The sequence below is a fragment of the Vipera berus genome, assembly GCF_964194415.1.
Source record: "Vipera berus genome assembly, chromosome: 6".
NCBI classification, from domain to species: domain Eukaryota; kingdom Metazoa; phylum Chordata; class Lepidosauria; order Squamata; family Viperidae; genus Vipera; species Vipera berus.
The window spans coordinates 6,777,274-6,796,574 of NC_138208.1; the positions used below are offsets into that span (position 1 = coordinate 6,777,274).

At 44.7% G+C, this 19,301-nt stretch overlaps 1 protein-coding gene across 2 annotated transcripts in view; it reads left to right on the forward strand.

Annotated features, from left to right (window-relative positions):
• CD36 (CD36 molecule (CD36 blood group)) overlaps positions 1-19,301 on the forward strand; it is a 43,441-nt gene that overhangs the window by 17,757 nt on the left and 6,383 nt on the right. For both annotated transcript variants that reach the window (XM_081331360.1, XM_081331361.1), the window contains exons 3-10: positions 2,720-2,880; positions 3,774-3,918; positions 5,947-6,129; positions 8,069-8,160; positions 13,365-13,411; positions 15,358-15,427; positions 16,697-16,884; positions 19,137-19,255. In XM_081331360.1, coding sequence (XP_081187486.1) covers positions 2,720-2,880; positions 3,774-3,918; positions 5,947-6,129; positions 8,069-8,160; positions 13,365-13,411; positions 15,358-15,427; positions 16,697-16,884; positions 19,137-19,255 — 1,005 coding nt within the window. The remainder of the gene's footprint in view (positions 1-2,719; positions 2,881-3,773; positions 3,919-5,946; positions 6,130-8,068; positions 8,161-13,364; positions 13,412-15,357; positions 15,428-16,696; positions 16,885-19,136; positions 19,256-19,301) is intronic.

The following is a 19,301-nucleotide window of genomic DNA, read 5'->3' on the forward strand; positions in this document are numbered from 1 at the left end:
GTTCAGATGTTAACCTTGGAGTTAATCTATGCTGATCTGGGTGCTGACTGATAGTGGATCTTCAGGGTCACCCGAGTAGTGCAAATGTGTGTAGAGCCTTCTTGGCTGCAGTACACAGGTAAACCTCTAGGTGGCCTCAACGACTCTCTAAAACAGGGGTGTCAAACTGCTGGCTGATACGGATGCTATGCCCACCCCAGGTCCAGCAATGCAAAACAAGTCACAATACGTCGCGATATGTCACGAGACGTGGCGAGTTTGACACCCGTGCTCTAAAAGAAGGCAAACGACCAGCTCTCTGCAAGGAGTATAAATCCTTCCACTCCCCACCATCCAGTCAGAGCCGAAGAAGCTTCTTGGATGAGAAGCGAAACGTCTTCAAAGAAAAAGCAAGAAGGTCCAGTTGTCTCCTGAAAAAAAAGCAACATTGGGACAACCACGACCTGGATGGACTGAGAACCTCCATAGACATTCCCTGCTCTGTTCATGGTCAAGAACAGTAAATCGTTCTCTGTACCTAGAAGAATTTCTTTGGTCTGTAGGAAGATCTTGAATACCTGCTGAGCATTGCACTTCCTTCTGATCACCCGGTAATTTGGACCATGTTTTTTTCAATTGTAATTCTGATGCAAGGTGATTGCAGAGTGATTCAACTTACAACAGTTCACTTAGTGACTGGTCAAAGTTGCAACAGCCCTGGGGAAAAAAGTGACTTACGACTGTTTTTCACACTTATGACCATCGCGGATTCACGATCAGAATTTGGACGCTTGGCAACTGACTCGTATTTATGACGGGGGTCATAAATAGTGATCCCCTTTTGCGACCTTCTGACCAGCAAAGTCAATGGGGAAGCCGGATCCACTTAACAGTGGCGTGATTGAGTTCACAGCGGCAGTGTTTCACTTAACAGCTGCAGCAAGGAAAGCTGTAGAATGGGGTTAAACTCACTGAACAAATGTTTCACTTCGCGACCAAAATTTTGGGCTCAATTGTGATCATGAGTCAAGGATTAGTTGTCTTGGCATTAATGACACAATCAAACTGAATTCAACTCAGGAGCAAGTAGATATAGGCTTAAAGTGCCTGAAACGCCGTTCAGAAAATGTGGCTTATTTTTTTTTTTAACCTACCTATTCATTATTAAAAACAAAGTGAGCCTGGTGCACACTCTACTGTTCAGAACTGAAAAATTCACGATTGCAGGATTTTTGCATTTGTGGACTTAGTTTGACTATAAGTCGGGAAAGAAGAATGCAACCAGACTAGCTGAGGCTAAAGAAGTGGACAACAATTACCGTGTTTTCCCAAAAATAAGACCCAACTGGAAAATAAGCCCTAGCATGATTTTTCAGTATGCTCATAATATAAGCCCCACCCCCAAAAATAAGCCCCTGTTAAGATGGTCAGTCAGACAGATGCATATATCTGTGTTTCCCTGAAAATAAGACCGGGTCTTATATATTTATTTAATTTATTGCCTCCAAAAGAGGCACCAGGTCTTATTTTGGGGGGTAAGCCTTACCTCACCTCCGGCACCAAAAGCCTCACCCAGCCGGTCCACTTCTTCTGGGGCCAAAGTTCTACAGCTGCATTCGAGCCTGCATTTTGTAGTCAGGTCTTTCCAGAAGGCCTAAGCAGCCAAGCACTGAGCTATGGACTGAATCCATAGCTCAATCCTTGGCTGCAGTGGCCTTCCAGAAATGCCTGTGACTGAGAAATGCAGGCCTGGATGCAGAAGATGCCACAGAAGGAGTGGGCTAGTGAGGAGAGGCCTGGCTGCAAGTGGGTGTGGGGTGCGTGGGGCAGCTCCACACCCCCACTCCTACCCTAGCTTGACTTCTAGGTGTGCACCTCACCCCCAAATTAGGGGTTATTTTTGGGTAGGGCTTATATTAGGCCCACTCCCAAAAATCAAGCTAGGGCTTATTGTTGGTGTAGGCCTTTCTTTTGGGGAAACAGGGTAGTACCGCTTTCCCTGATTATAAGCCCTAAGGCATCTTTTGGAGCAAAAATTAATATAAGACCTGGTCTTATTTTCAGGGGAAAATGAGGAGTTGTGGTTGATTATTTCCATAGATGCCTGTTTTAGGATTTTGAGAAAAGGTTGCCTTCTCCCCATCCTGCACCTAAATATTGCTTTGAAATAAAGACAATTATTAAATTCCAATTCCACCATAATAACTAAGGGATTTTTCCGGGAAACATCATAGATAGGCCTCGACTTACAACAGTTCATTTAGTGACTGTTCAAAGTTACAACGGCCCTGAAAAAAGCGACCTAGGACGATATTTCGCACTTACAACCTGTTACGACATCCCTCCATTGTCACATGATCAAAATTCAGATGCTTGGCAACTGACATGTACTTATGACAGTTGCAGTGTCCCAGGGTCACATGACCCCCCCCTTTTGCGACCTTCTGACAAGCAAAGTCAAGGGGGAATCCAGATTCACTTAACCGTGTGACTAGTTTAACAGATGTAGGGATCCCCTTAACAACTGTGGCAGGAAAGGTCGTAAAATGGGGCAAAGGTCACTTGACAAATGCCTCACTTAGCAACAGAAATGTTTGGCTTGATTGCGGTCGTAAGTCGAGGATTACCTGTATTTAGGCCACTCTTTCTTCCAGCCAACAATGTCCGGAAAAATGTCTATTCTGACGGACTTAGGACAACCAAACCATATTAAAATGTTGCTGTTAATTCTCTTTTACAGGAATCTGTCATTGAAAAGGGCACAGTTGCCTACGAGAACTGGTTGGTTCCTGGCAGTCCCATCTACCGACAGTTTTGGTTCTTTGATGTACAGAACCCAGAGGAAGTGATGGAGAACGGTTCCGCTCCAATACTTCAGCAGAAAGGTCCTTACACCTATAGGTAAATCAAGACCTGAGGATCAGAATCTCCTGGGGACTTGGAAGCAGGATTAGAGAATCTTGTCTCTGGAGATTCTCAGTCACTCAGGTCATAGTGATCCCGAAGATGCTTTTTCACAAGGCATCTGAACTTTCTTGTTTTCTCTTTGAAGTCGTCTCTCTTGTCATCCAAGAAGCTTCTTCACCTCAGACTGCAGGGTGAGAATTAATTAAGTACAGTGTACAGTAAAGTGTAAAGTGTAAAGTAAGATAAAGTGTAAAGTAAAGTAAAGTAAAGGATTTGATGGTCAAATATCCATTGGTCAGCTTTAGAAGAGAATAATAGGATAGGAAGGGACCTTGGAGGTCTTCTAGTCCAACCCTCTGCTCAAGTAGGAAACCCTATACCAGTGGTGGCGAACCTATGGCACGCAGCCCCCTCCTCGCCAGCAGCCCTCCTGGAGGAGCGTCGCCCCCAAGTGCGGCCTGCGCGGAACAGTGCAACCAAGGACATGGCAGCTGGGCAGCGGGGACAAGACTCTGCCCTCGCGCCCCAGTTGATGCTGCGGGGTGCGGGCAGAGGGCGTGGCTGTCATGGCGCTGCTAGGCTGTCTGGGCAATCTGCGGTGGGCCATGGAGGCGGTGGGTGGCCCTGTGGGTGGGTGGGGTGGGGTAGAGCGGTTGGGGCGGGGTGGGGCGAGCGGAGCAGGGTGGGTGGCAGCAGGGCTGGGTTTTGGGCACTCGGTCTCTAAAAGGTTCACCATCACTGCCCTATACCATTTCATGCAAATGGCTGCCCAATCTCTTCTTGAAAACCTCCGCTGATGGAGCACCCACAACTTCTGAAGGGAGGTAAGCCATTCCACCGATTCAGTGGTTCAGCCCTTGACACGTGGTCTCTCTTTCTTCCTCAAGGATGCGTTATCTGCCCAAAGAAAACATCACTGAACACCACGACGACATCCTGTCATACTTACAGCCAAATATTATCCGTTTTCAACCCGATATGTCAATTGGGTCGGAAAATGACACTATAACGACCGTCAACCTTGCGGTTGTGGTAAGCAAGCCCTCTCTAAAGATTTCTGTCATCTGGATATTAAATTGTAATAACCAATCAATAAAAGATTGGCTTGGGATATTCTCAGGCCTGTGGAGTGATGTTCTCTTTTAGTCTCTCCTTCAGCATTGTGCATGAATAAAATGGACTTTTCGGGTGACCCAGTCTACTAAATTGGTCCATTTGACTTCAATGGGCTTCCTTCCTCTCCTCCACAAACATGTTGCGGTTCTTCCTCTCTTTCACAAACATGTTGTACTTGTGTTACCCTACTCTTTAGCTTCAGCATTTTTTTCCACTTAAATCCTTGGAGAGTGAGGAAGTTTCTCAAATCCCTTGCCTGTTCTATACTTGGCTACTTTGATGAGAGGACTAACAAAAGTGCCAATTACTGCTGCTTGGTAGTATCTGCAGAGGCATCGGGACCATTAGAGATTGTGAGTTCTCAGTAAAACATATTGTCCCAATCTCTGGGGACCGTGTGTGCAGAATGAATTAGCCTTTGTTTGTATCCAATTTTCGAAACAATGCTCCTTAAATACACACCTGCATCTATATGTATAATAAACTATCTCAGAATATCTATCTCGGGTATCAAGCTTAGCCTAGTCAAGTCTACGTTTTAGTCTATGTTTTAAATGTTGGCGTCGTTACATCGAACAACTCTGACACCGGACAATGCGTTACAGCTAAAACCCTAACATTGAGTTGATTCTCCTCCTGATGTCTCAGCTGATTTTGACCTTTTAGCCAATACTGAGGGATGCTGGGAAGTGTAGTTTGGCAAAATCCAGATATCTATGCATTTGCGGCTCTTACGGTATTGCTTCTCTATCTTAATTCTTGCTGAAAATGAGACAGTATCTACCAGCAAATCAAGGTTGACTCAGCCTTCCATCTTTCCGAGGTCGGTAAAATGAGGACCCAGATTTCTGGGGGCAAAAAGCTGACTCTGTAAACTGCTTAGAGAGGGCTGTAAAACACTGTGAAGCGGTACATAAGTCTAAGTGCTGTTGCTATCTAAGCCCTGGTGGCGCAGTGGTTAGAGTGTAGTATTGCAGGCTAACTCTGCCCACTACCAGCAGTTCAATCCCGATAGGGCTCAAGGTTGACTCAGCTTTCCATCCTTCCAAGGTCGGTAAAATGAGGACCCAGACTGTTGGGGGCAAAAGGCTGACTCTGTAAACCGCTTAGAGAGGGCTGTAAAGCACTGTAAAGCAGTATATAAGTCTAAGTGTTATTGCTATTGCTATATACTAGTCCTTCTTTGTTATTGCTGTTCTTATCTCCACCTTCTGATTTTTGAACTGAAACTATTATTTTATTCCCAGAGGCTATAAAGCTAATTTTATCTCCTGTATCCACATAGAAAGGTGGGTCAGGAACATGGGTCTGCTATGGTAGTGAAGGTACACACCCACTGCCAGCATATTTATTATTTATACAGGTAGCATAAACACATGTCTCCTTATGCAGGTAGTCCTTGATGTACAACAGCCCATTTAGTGACCGTCCAAAGTTACAACGCTGCTGAAAAATGTGACTTATGATCAACGTTGCCACTGACGACCATTGCAGCATCCCCAATGGTCATGTGATCAAAATTGACCCTTGTCAACTGAATCATATTTATGACGGTCACAGAGTCCCGGGATTATACGATCCCCTTTTGTGAATTTCTGACAAGCAAAGTCAAAGGGGAACCAGGGTCACTTAACCTCCATGTTACTAACTTAACAATGGCAGTGATTCCCTTAACCACTGTGGCAAGAAAAGTTGTAGAATGAGGCAAAAAACCCTTAACAACCGCCTCGCTTAGCGACATAAATTTTGGGCTCGACTGTGATTGCAATTCAAGGATTACCTGTATTGGTATTAGTGGAAGTCGTTCAGCAGGTGCTTAGGTTCAAAACATGTCAGATATTCTGTGGTTTGACTGCATGTAAGACTTAGTTCAAGTTTGTTTGTGTTGATTTTGCATCTCAGTGTCAAAAATTTAAGTCCTAGGCGTATTGCTATTTGATGCAGGCTGCACCGGCTTTGTTTAAAACTGGACTTATTCAAGCCTTGATGGATATCTGGATGAGGTCATCAAAATCAAGACTCCTCCAAACTAGAAGTGTGAAAGAATTACTTTGGGGTTATGATGACCCCTTCTTGAAATCCGTCCCATCGGGAAGAGTTAAAAGCTTTGTTGGAATATTCTACCCTGTAAGTATGAACTCAAAAGGAACATTAATTATTTGCGATGGGATTCTAAGAAAAGCATTTATGCCGATATAACAAACACCTCCTTGAAATTCAGAAAGCTCAGAACATTATAATTAGAATAATAATTTCTATTTTAGCATGGCTTATCCAAAGTCAACAGATTTTTATTCTAGATACAAAGGCACTGCTGGGATCAATCTACTGCATCGGAGGTTAGAAATAAAGTGCATAGCAACAAATGGGATTTTGATAAGGATATAAGGTAATTTTCTTACCTTGTTCCTTTTTTTCATCGAATAATAGCACCAATTTGACCGTGGCTGATCTGGAAAGCTAAGCAAGTTCAAGTCGGATGGGGTGGGGAAACAAATGTGAAAATCTAGATTTTGCCACTTTTTCCTTTGGGGACTTGGATATCAGAATGAGCTCTCATTGTTTCATAGCATCGGCTTTTCAATTTTTTTCAATTTTTCCATTTTCTTTGCAACCGATTACTTTCATACTTTGTGTATAATGCACCTCAGCCCACTAGGAATTAGTAATTATATCTACGACAGTCTTGTAAATGCATCGATATTTTTACGGCGGTGACAGCATCATCATTTTCACATTATTTTTTGACGCTGTGATTGAAAAAATGGGAGGGTGGATAAGAATTGAAAGCCGTGGCAAGTTTTAGATGATCAAGATTCAGAATGCAACGTTAGCAATTCAAATAAATAGATAGATAGATAGATAGATAGATAGATAGATAGATAGATAGATAGATAGATAGATAGATAGATAGATAGATAGATGACATTGATAATTCAAAGGCAGGAGGAAAGAAAATGGAATAATTATCAAGGAGGTGTCCCAAAGGTGCTTTTTTTCAGGAGGCAACTGGACTTCTTTGTTTTTCCTTTGAAGACATTTTGCTTCTCATCCAAGAAGCTTCTTCAGCTCTGACTGGATGGTGGGGAATGGAGGGATCACTATTGCTTGAAGACAGTTGGTCATTTGCATTCTTTTAGAGAGTCGTTGAGGTCACTTGGATGTTTACCTGTTCCCTTGGGGGGGTCACCTGAGTGATGCAAATGTGTGTGTGGAGCCTTCTAGGTTGCAGAATATTTTCTGCCCTGCGTCCCTTCACTGTTGAAGGCACAGGCTGTTGGGGATGCATCTGTGTGGTTTTCATCTCAAACTGAAGCGCAAATGGCTCCTGTAGTCTGCCATGTTTTCTGGAAATCCATTCATACTCCCTCACCATTCGAAGGGAATGTATAGCTAAATGTCTATGGAGATTCTCAGCCATCCAGATCATGGTTGTCCCAAAGGGGCTGTTTGAAATCCTTCCACTCTTTGCCATCCAGGTCAGAGCTGAAGAAGCGTCTTGGTTGAGAAGCGAAATGTTTTCAAAGAAAAAAACCAAGAAAGTCCAGTTGCCTCCTGGAAAAAAAAAACACCTTTGGGGACAGCCATGACCTGGATAGACTGAGGATCTCCATAGATGTCCAGGAGGTGGAAATATTGCCATCAATGACTACACACTACTTGCATCTTTGTCATACAAGATAGGTTAAAATATTAGCCAATTCCATATCAACAGGTTGAGGTTCCTGGGAGTTTATCTTATATTATGTTGGCTTATTTTTTTAAAAAGAGGTGAATGCTTTGTGTAAAGGTGACTCAGGGCATCTTCAGTTATATTTTGTTTCCTGAACCCAGAGTTTCCTTGTTTGTATTTTTACCCAAACTATACTTCATGACTGAAGATCTACATATCCTAGGTACAGGGGATATGTAGACAGTGTCTGCTAAAAACAGAAAATGAAGAATGCTGGACATATCTTAGATTATGTAGAGCTGATTTGTAAATACTAGGCAATTTATCTTCATGATCAAGCCTGTTTGTATATAAAAAAATAACTTTCTGTTCTCTCTCTTTCTCTCATTCAAGTACAATGAAACATTTGATGGCCCATTCCAAATTTACAGTGGGAAAGATGATTTAAGCAAGAAAGGAACCATCTTCACTTATAATAATAGCAGGTACAATATATTTTGGGAAATATAGCTTTTCCCCCCCAAAATGTACAGCTCTTTGGTTTTGTAATCCATTCTGTTTGACTTTATATGTATATGTATATGTATATGCAGGGCTTTTTTTCTCATAGAACGCTCAGAACGGAGTTCCGGCACCTTTTTTGGATGGAACCTTGTAGGGTAGGCAAGGTGGGTTGTATGACATGTGTGAGTTCCGGCACCTTTTTCTTTTACAAAAAAAGCACTGTGTATATGTATATGTATATGTATATGTATATGTATATGTATATGTATATGTATATGTATATGTATATGTATATGTATATGTATATGTATATTATATGTATATGTATATTATATGTATATTATATGTATATTATATGTATATTATATATGTGTGTGTGTGTATATATATAGAGAGATGTAGAGATAGATAGATAGATAGATAGATAGATAGATAGATAGATAGATAGATAGATAGATAGATAGATAGATAGATAGATAGGTGTTAGATTCCTCAATGCAGCTGCAGAATATTCAGGCATAAAAAGATATATATTTGGTTATATGGGTTATATTTACCTCCAGAAGTTGTGAGTGCTCCAACATTCTTTTAAGAAGAGATTGTACAACTATTTGTCCAGAATGGTATAGAGAATCCTGCTTGAGCAAGGGTTGGACTAGAAGACCTCTAAGGTCCCTTCCTGTTATTTTGCTATCCTTCCTTCCTTCCTTCCTTCCTTCCTTCCTTCCTTCCTTCCTTCCTTCCTTCCTTCCTTCCTTCCTTCCTTCCTTCCTTCCTTCCTTTCTTCTCCATCACTGGAGGTTTTTAAGAAGAGACTGGACATCCCCTTGTTCTGGAATGCTACATAGGGTCTCCTCCTGGGGGTTGGACTAGAAGACCTCCAAGGTCCCTTCCAACTCTGTTCTTCTCTGTTGGTTGTCATGTTATATTTCTAGGGCGGTATAGAAATCTAATTAAATAAAATAAATAAATATTGAAGACCAATGAATTATTCTCTTGGTTGTCACCCAATGTTGATCCTCATGGCTTTGTGGCATTCAGTGGTAATGGTTAGGTTCTTGTATACAATAACTTTCTTGTCATCAGAGGATCAGTCCTTGACCCTTAGTGTCAGGTCCTTAGCATAAATCACTGAATACTGCATTTTTAGTAGAACTCCTTGTGCTGTCTCACTCACACACACACACACACACAAACATCTGTGGTTTCATGGGTTTTATTAATATTCCCCACAACTCCCTTCACCCAAAACCCAGAACTGTCCCAGTTAAGTCCAGCCACCAGTAGACCTATTCTAGTCCCCAGAGCGATGAGTCCATGAGGCACCTGAAAGTTTCCCAATCAAAATAAATAAATTCAATCTGCCATACAAGAGGGTTCACGAGGTGAGAAAAGTCCAGACTTCACAAGGCACGATCCAAGTCAAGGCATGGGTGTCAGTCCAAAGCAAGGCAAGAATCACAACGAACCAGAAAACACACAGCTAGGAAATGTACATGCTCTTCCCAGCATCGTCTCCATCTGTCTGCTATGCTAAATAGCCAGCTTCTGGGGCAGCCTATCCAGAAGGGCGAGGCTGCCTCCTCCTGAGTAATCTGGCTGGCCTTCTCTGCTCCTGCCTTTTCTCTGCCCTACCTGTTCTTAGGTCAGATGCAGAAGGCAGCTCTCTTCCTCAGCAATGACCAGCTGCATGCGTTTCCCTCTCAGACAGCTGCTTCGAGACATTAACCAACTCCCCTCCAGATGTGCCTGGAACTGGTTCATCCTCCTCCAAGCTGACATCTGGAGAGATGATGATTATTATTATTATTATTATTATTATTATTATTATTATTATTATTATTATTATTATTATTATTATTATTTATTGCATTTATATACCGCCCTTTCCCTGAGGACTCAGGGCGGTTTACAGGGAGTTAAAAATCAACCATACAAAAGTTAAAAAACCAATTTAAAAAAGATTAAACCAACCCTGTACAATTAAAAACCCCAATTAAAATAAATTTCTCCTCAGCGTGGGCCCGAGAGCTCAAAGAGCCAGGTCTTCAGGCCCCGGCGGAATGATCGGAGGTCGGGGGCAGTCCTCAGCTCCACTGGCAGCTGGTTCCAGAGGGCAGGCGCCCCCACTGAGAAGGCCCTATCCCTGGGTGTCACCCGCCGGCAATCTCTTACCGGTGGGACCCTGAGCAGACCCTCCCTGTGGGAGCGCACTGGGCGAAGGGCATTTGATGCCGGCAGCAGGTGTTCCCTCAAATACCCCGGACCCAGGCCATATAGGGCTTTATAGGTGATAACCAGCACCTTGAATTTCACCCGGAGGGCAACCGGAAGCCAATGCAGCTCGCGGAGTAGAGGTGTTACATGGGAGTATCGGGAGACCCCCATTACAACTCGTGCGGCCGCATTCTGCACCAGTTGAAGCCTCCGAGTGGTCTTCAAGGGCAGCCCCATGTAGAGAGTGTTACAGTAGTCCAAACGGGAGGTCACAAGCGCATGAGTAACTGTGCGTAGGGCGTCTCGGTCCAGATAGGGACGCAACTGGCGCACCAGGCGAACCTGTGCAAAAGCCCCCCTGGTCACGGCTCCTATGTGATCTTCAAAATTGAGTCGTGAATCCAGGAGGACGCCCAAGTTGCGAGCCCTATCAACGGGGGGTAACACCTCACCCCCCATCGTTAGAGGTGGAATAACCTGGTTAGCCCGAGATGCCGATATGCACAGCCACTCAGTCTTGGCGGGATTGAGACGAAGCCTGTTTCTCCCCATCCAGACCTGAACCGCCTCCAGGCACCGGGACATCACGGCGAGGGCATCACTGGGTTGGTTCGGGGTGGAAAGAAAAAGTTGGGTATCATCAGCGTACTGATGATACCCCACCCCGAAACCATGAATGATCTCGCCCAGCGGCTTCATATAGATGTTGAACAGGAGAGGCGAGAGAACCGACCCCTGAGGGACTCCACAAATGAGAGGCCTCGGGGCGGATCTCTGCCCTCCCGTCAACACCGACTGCGAGCGGCCCTGGAGGTAGGAGGAGAACCACCATAAAACGGTGCCTCCCACTCCCAACCCCCTGAGACGCTGCAGCAGGATACCATGGTCGATGGTATCGAAAGCCGCTGAGAGATCTAATAGGACCAGGACAGAGGAACAACCCCTGTCCCTTGCCCTCCAGAGATCATTCACCAGCGCGACCAATGCCGTCTCCGTGCTGTGTCCGGGCCTGAAACCCGATTGGTACGGGTCCAGATAATCAGTTTCCTCCAGGAACAGAGGGAGCTGATGCGCCACCACACTCTCAACAACCTTCGCCAAAAAGCGGAGGTTGGAGACTGGACGATAGTTGATTAAAACAGCCGGGTCCAAAGCAGGCTTCTTGAGAAGGGGTCTCACCACCGCCTCCTTCAAGGTGGCAGGGAAGACACCCTCCTTCAAAGAAGAAGTTATTACTGCATGGAACCAGCCTCGTGTTCCCTCCTGAGCCGCATAAGCTAGCCAGGAGGGGCACAGATCCAACAAACAGGTGGTGGTGCTCAGTCTCCCCATGATCCTGTCCACATCATCAGGGGAAACAGGGTCGTGCTCAAGACTGCCCGATTCCTCCACATCAGACTCTGCCCAGTCAGAGTCCAGGCCGGTCCGGATCTGAGCGATTTTGTCCGCCAGATGATGACTAAACTCCTCGGCTCATCCCCGCAAGGGATCCTCTCTCACCTCCTGGTTAAGGAGGGAGCGAGTCACCCTAAACAGGGCGGCCGGGCGATTATCTGCGGACGCGATAAGGGCGGCAAAGTAGTTAGACTTCGCCATCCTTATCGCCGCAAGATAAGACCTTATAAAGGTTCTTAACTGCAATCGGTCGGATTCGGATCGGCTGGATCTCCAACCGCTCTCTAGACCTCGTCTCCGACGCTTCATCTCCCGGAGATCCACAGAGAACCATGAGGCCCAACGGGATCTGCGCCGGGTCAGAGGTCGCATGGGTACAACGCAGTCAAGTGCCCTGGTGGCAGCCGTTTCCCAGGCCTCCACCAGAGCATCGACTGGGCTGTGGGTAAGGGTGATAGGTATAGGCCCAAGCGCCCTCTGGAACCGATCCAGGTCCATTAGGCACCTGGGGCGGAATCACCTGGGCAAGCTTCCGGGGGGGGGAGTCACCACACTCCTGTGCCATCCCAAACGCAGAGATGCAGGAAGATTGATGATGTTTAAAATCCACAGTGATGCAATCAGGTTGAGACCCTTTTGGACAGAGCTGGCAAACAGCAGGCCGCCCTTGACTTACGACCACAACCAAACCCAGAATTTCTGTTGCTAAGCGAAACATTGGTTAAATGAACGTTGCCCCAGTTTATGGCCTTTCTCGCCGTAATTGTGAAGCAGATCCCTGCAGTTATTAAGTTAGTAATGCGGCTGTTAAGAGAAACTGGCTTCCCCACTGACTCTGCTTGTCAGGGGGCTCTCCAAAAGTGATTACGTGACTCCAGGAACCCTGCAAGGGTCATAAATATGAGCCGGTTGCCAAGCATCTGAATTTCGATCACATGACCGTGGGGATGCTGCAATGGTTGTAAGTGTGAAAAATGGTCGTAAGTCCCTTTTTTCAGTGCCGTTGTAACTTTGGACAGTCACTAAATGAACTGTTGGAAGTTGAGGACTATCTGTATTTCTAGCCTCATTTGTTAATTTCCCTTTTATCTCCGTGTAGGGAAGAAAGGAAAAGGAGATGGAGTCCCATTTTTCTAAAACCTCTTTTTAGAACTTTGTGTGCGACGTAGTTAGCAGAAGGAAATTAATTTAGCCTGAAACAGACCAATTAGTTATCCACGCTCCTCTTATCCTGTAAATCAGGGGTGTCAAATTGCCGGCCCACGGGCTGGACGCGTCATCGGGAAGCCACGCCCAACCCATTGCCGGCAATGGCGAAAAAGCTCCGATACGTTGCGCGACGTCACGTGACGTCGTGAGTTTCACAGGTCTGCTGTAAATCCTTCCAACTTTTTCAATGCCTTCCTGTGAAGAATATGATTACAAAAAACCTTGAGAACAGACTGTCTACTTCTGAATTTGTTGGATTCCCATGCTTTTCTCAGATTCAGAAGACAATTTTTTAGCTAAGAAAATGTCACGGCGTTATCTGACCTGTACGTTATTTTTCTTTTCATTTCTTTTTTTTTCAAAGGACCGTTCAATACTGGAAAGGTTATTGCAGTATGGTGAACGGCACGGGTAAGTGTCTCAATGGAACAGCGTTGTTCAATTCTGTGTAGAACACACAAACACACATTTTGGCCTGCACCGAGATAGGCAAGGATGGAAATGAAGTCTAGGTGCAAAGCTCCTAAAGATCTTACTTCAACACATAAAATAAAATAATGCAGATTAAAAACAACAACAACAACAACAGTGGCCCTGCTTTTTTTATTTTTTATTTTTTTATTTTAATTCCATTTATATCCCACCCTTCTCCGAAGACTCAGGGCGGCTTACAAGTTTAGCAGTAGCCTTCGTTCTATGTATATGCCTGCTTATTAGGGCTTTCACACACCCCAAGCGGCATTACTGTATTACAAAGTCAGCTTAATTGCCCCCAACAATCTGGGTCCTCATTTTACCTACCTCGGAAGGATGGAAGGCTGAGTCAACCTTGATCCTGGTGGGACTCGAACCTGCACTAATTGCAGGCAGCTGGTGTTACTTAAGGAGGCATTAGCCCACTGCTCCACCAAGGCTCTTTGTTCTTTGCCCTATCAAAATTAAGGCGGGAAGAAACTGAAGTTTATGAAAACAGAAAGATGGATAGATTTCAAGGACAAGTTCCCAAGGTTAGAAAATTAAGGTCCGTTTGCTCGAACAAAATAAAATTGATTGCACTTGCCACACTAAATGTGAAGCGGCATGCTTGGAGGGCTAAGCTTGAAAAGAAAAGACAGAATTTAAGGGTCCCTTTTCAACTTATAGGGATGCCGTGGCTCAGTGGGTTAGGACGCTGAGCTTGTCGATCAGAAGGTCGGCAGTTTGGCGGGTCGAATCCCGAGTGCCGCGTAACAGAGTGAGCGCCTGTTACGCGTCCCAGCTTCTGCCAACCTAGCAGTTCGAAAGCACGTAAAAATGCAAGTAGAAAAATAGGGACCACGACCGTGGGAAGGTAACAGCGTTCCGTGCTCCTTTGGCGTCTAGTCATGCCGGCCACATGACCACGGAGACGTCCTCGGACAAGCGCTGGCTCTTCGGCTTTGAAACGGAGATGAGCACCGGCCCCTAGAGTTGGAAATGACTAGCACGCATGTGCGGGGGAACCTTTACCTTTACCTTTCAACTTATTCCCCCAAGCTTGCCATTTAAGTGTGAGAGCGTGAGTTGTTAGACTAGAATTCTTTATAGAATATTATTCTTTATTGGCCAAGTGTGATTGGACACACAAGGAATTTGTCTCGGGTGCATAAGCTTTCAGTGTATTACAAACAACAAGTGATAGGTCATAGATCCTTTTGCCTTTTAACACACACGCGCGCGCGCACACACACACACACACACACACACACACCAAAAAAAAGAAGAAGGTGATTTTGACCTAATCACACTCTCACTCAGCTCCAGAAAATCATGCTGACATACCACTTGAAAATGTGGGAAAACTTCATGGATTTCTCTGTGTTACCAGGAAGAATCAGGATATTTGCGTAACAATAATCAACAGTTCGCTATTCCACCTTTCAGATATTTGAAGTAGCTTGGCGAAGTCTTTAGAGATGGCATCATGATTTTTTTGCCAAATTCTCAATAAATAGGGTGCTTTATTTACAGTAAATGGTAAGTCTGTCTCCTAAACAGCTGATTCCCTTAAATCACGTGGAATCCATCATCTTGGGTAGCTACTGTTTGAGAAGCAGTTTTCAAGGTTTAAATTATTTGTAAATCCAAATTTGCTTTGAGGTCCTTCATCTGTCAGCTCCAGAAAAATGTTGACCTGCCTGTTGTAAGAAGTAGAAGATATGGTTTAGTTCTTTCTTGGCCTCTGATAACCCAACAGATAGAACGGAATAGCTGAGTTGGATGAACAGGGAATCAGACAGTTCCAGCCTCAATTGTAAAGCCGTGCTTTGAATTCGAACGCAGGATTTTCGTACGAGCTGCGAGGCTCGCCATTCACACGTTCTGATTGTAATTCACAGACGCAGCCTCGTTCCACCCTTTTGTCAACAAGAGTGAAGTGCTACAATTCTTTTCCTCAGATATTTGCAGGTAAATACGAGTAGACCTCAACTTAGGACCACCATGGGGAATTTCTGGGGTGAAGTGAGCTTGCTGTTAAGTGAGCCCAATTTTATAACTTTTTTGTGTTGTTGTTTTTATTGCCATGGTGGTTAGGTGACTGACTGCAATTGTTAAGTCAGTCATTGCCATCATTAAGCGAATCAGATTGATTTTGTTTCCCATATTGATTTTCCTTGTCGGAAGCTGGCTGAGTAGGTTGCAAATGGTGATTGCTCCTATCATCATAAGTACATGACAGTGGGAATCCTGTGATGGTCAGGTCATAAGTAAAACAATGGATCATAAATCTATTTTTTCCAGGGCCCTTGTAACTTTGACTGCTTGCTAAATGAATGGTTGTAACTCAAGGACTGCCTGGAATAGAATGTTGAAACTCAGCAACCTTCATTCAGAGAGACTTCTGATCTGGTCTGCTTAATTTCGCCATAAGCAGCTTCTCTATTAAAATTGTAACTCAAAATTAATTCCCCCCCCCCAAATTGGCAGAGACCGTAACCATTTCATTATCAGCCCCATTATCTTGGAAACCAATTGTTCTTCTTGGCAAAACTCTAGATTTCAAGGCTTCCCGAGAAGATGCAGTTAATTGCTTTGTTTTTATATGGTCTTTTAAAATTTCTGCCTCCCAAAATAATGGTGGACACAGTTTCGGCCTTGGTGACCTGACCCAGGTGCCATGGTGGAGAGCAATCTGATTGAAGATCCCCTCATTTTGATCAAGGAATGAGATCCAAGATGTTAGATCAGAGGTCCCCAACCTTGGCAACCTTAAGACCTGTGGACTTCAACTCCCAGAATTCCTCAGCCAGGCAAGCTGGCTGAGGAATTCTGGGAGCTGAAGTCCACAAGTCTTAAAGTTGCCAAGGTTGGAGACCCCTGTGTTAGAATGATCAACCGATTCTTGGAGAAATGTGATGGGTGGCTACCAGACTGGTGGTATGTCCCAAAGGGGCTTTTTCGAAAGGCAGCTGGACTTTGTTTTTCTTTGAAGATGTTTCGCTTCTCACCCAAGATGTCTTTTCGATTCTGGCGTTCTGCAGAACTGAAGAATCTTCTTGGATGAGAAGCAAAACATCTTCAAGGAAGAACAAAGTCCAGTTGCCTTTTGAAAAAGCACTTTTTGGGACAACCATGACCTGGATGACTGAGGATCTTCATTGACAAGATGGGTGGATCTTTGTTTATCATAGCGTATGATCCTTAATAATGCTGCTTCATATTATTTTTACGATAAAGGTCAATCTTCGCAAGATTTGAAAGCGAGCAGACCGTGAAAGGCATCCCACTTTATCGCTTTGTTATCCCTCCATCGGCTTTTGCATCACCTGCTGTCAATCCTGATAATGTCTGCTTCTGCATCGATAAGACTATAAGTCAGAACTGTACATTAGGTGGAATTATGGATATCAGCTCCTGCAAAGCAGGTAACAGAGTTAAAATAGAGGACACTTTTTTCCACCTCAACCAAAACATATAGGTTGCCTTCTTAATCATAGAGATGGCTAGAATGTTCCTCACCCCATCAGTAAAGCAGGGGTCTGGATGAGGAATTCTGGGAGTTGAAGTCTACCAGTCATAAAAGGGCCAAGTTTGAATACCCCTATGTTAAAGCTTAAGGGATGTGGTGGCTCAGTGGGTTAGGACGCTGAGCTTGTCGATCAGATGGTCGGCAGTTTGGCGGGTCGAATCCCGAGTGCCGCGTAGCAGAGTGAGTGCCTGTTACTCGTTCCAGCTTCTGCCAACCTAGCAGTTTGAAAGCATGTAAAAATGCAAGTAGAAAAATAGGGACCACTACGGTGGGAAGGTAACAGTGTTCCATTCGCCTTTGGCATCTAGTCATGCCAGCCACATGACCACAGAGACGTCCTCGAACAAGTGCTGGCTCTTCAGCTTTGAAACAGAGATGAGCACCAGCCCCTAGAGTTGGAAACGACTAGCACGCATGTGTGGGGGAACCTTTACCTTATGTTAAAGCTTGTGTTTTTCATTACAATCCAGAGGGAGAGGATGAATAAAAATAGCAACAGTTAAATCTCAAGTCAATAAAGGATAATTAAACAGTCACTTTTGAATAGTTCTAAAAGGCCAAATTAAGGGGAGAAATCTTTAGCTGGAGACTTTGACAACTTAGTCTGTTCTAAGAGAAGGAACGGACAAACAAGTCAAGATCGCCATTGCATGGAAGTAATCAAAGCTCCATCTGTTTTTTTTTAAAAAAGTGTAGCATAGGTGGCGCACATAAATAGATGGAGATGCGTTCACAAAATTGTGTCTGCCATCTTGGTAGTAGTTGACCATCACCTGGGTCCTGGATTCTGCAAATGAGGAGTTAGACTATCCCAAAGGTGCTTTTTTCAAGAGGCAACTGGACTTTCTTTGTCTTTCCTTGAAGATGTTTCACTTCTCAGCCAAGAAGCTTCTTCAGTTCTGACAGTCCAGGCAGTCAGAACTGAAGAAGCTTCTTGGCTGAGAAGCAAAATGTCTTCAAGGAAAAAAATAAAACAAAGAAAGTCCAGTTGACTCTTGAAAAAGCACCTTGGGGACAACCATGACCTGGATGACGGACAGTCTCCACAGTGGAGCTAGACTAAACTAGGATGGAGGTGTGGGCTCCCAAATGAACTTTCTACATCAGAACATTTAAGATTAGAACTTGTTTGGTCTCAATAATGCTAAGCAACACTGGTAATATAAAGTTTTTAATTTATTGGAGCACTGAGCATCCCCATCCTAAAGCCAGATTGTAATTGTTTTCCTGTATCGAATGAGGTCCATTGTATCACGTCATGCAGGGCTTTTCAACCCGTGGTATGGGTACCACCTGTGGTACATTGTCACCTAGCAGGTGGTATATGACCATCTTAGAAAAGTGGTAGCGGTGGAGGGGAATGAGCTGAACCAGTGGCAGCACCGCACAGGCCTGAGCGAGAGACGGCTGGAGCTGCAGGGCTGTCAGGGCTCAGCGGAAGCACTAGGATCAGCGCCAGGATCCATCTGGAGCTCGGCGCTGATCTTGGCACTTCTGCTGAGCCCAGAAGAAGCGCCGATCAGCTGGAATGTTGCAGCATCTCCAGGGTCTTGTGATTTACATTCAGATGCTTTGCAACTGATCCATATTTATGACGGTCACAGTGTCCCAGGGTCATGTGAAGTGACCAAAACCTGCTGCAACCAGCCAGCAGACGGGGGGGGGGGATAAAAACCAAACACCCCCACCCCACCCCCGCTGCCAATCCTCAACAGAAATGCTCACAACAATGAAAACCTCGGACAGGAGGAAGAGCGCCGCCGAGCAGGCAGGCAGGTGTCTTGCTCGGCTGTGGCTTGGGGGGCACTTTTTTCAGTGCCATTGTAATTTCGAACAGTCACTAACTGAACTGTTGTAAGTCGAGGACTACCTGAACTTCATCACTTTTTTCCTTTTGGGGGGGGTGGTCATCAAGTTTTTGACCCCTTGCTAGGCGACTGGCGGTCCTCGGATGTTGCCATATCCCAAAAGTGGTACAAAATGGGTGAAAAGGTTGAAAAACCCTGACTTATTGGACCTGTAGGGAATAAATTCACCAAAGACTTTGCTGCTCTCCCAGAGATAGAACCATCTCCGTTCTTCCATGCAGTTTCGTGATCCTTATGATCCAGCTTGCATATGGTCTTCATTTCCCTTTTATTTCTACAGGCAGACCAGTCTACATCACATTACCCCATTTCCTGCATGCAAGTAAGGAATTTTTTCAGTTTGTTGAGGGACTGAAGCCCGATGTGGAAGAACACAAGACCTTTCTGGATATAGAACCGGTAAGTCACTGCCAATTAAATCCGTAGCCGCGCTTTATGTTTAGGT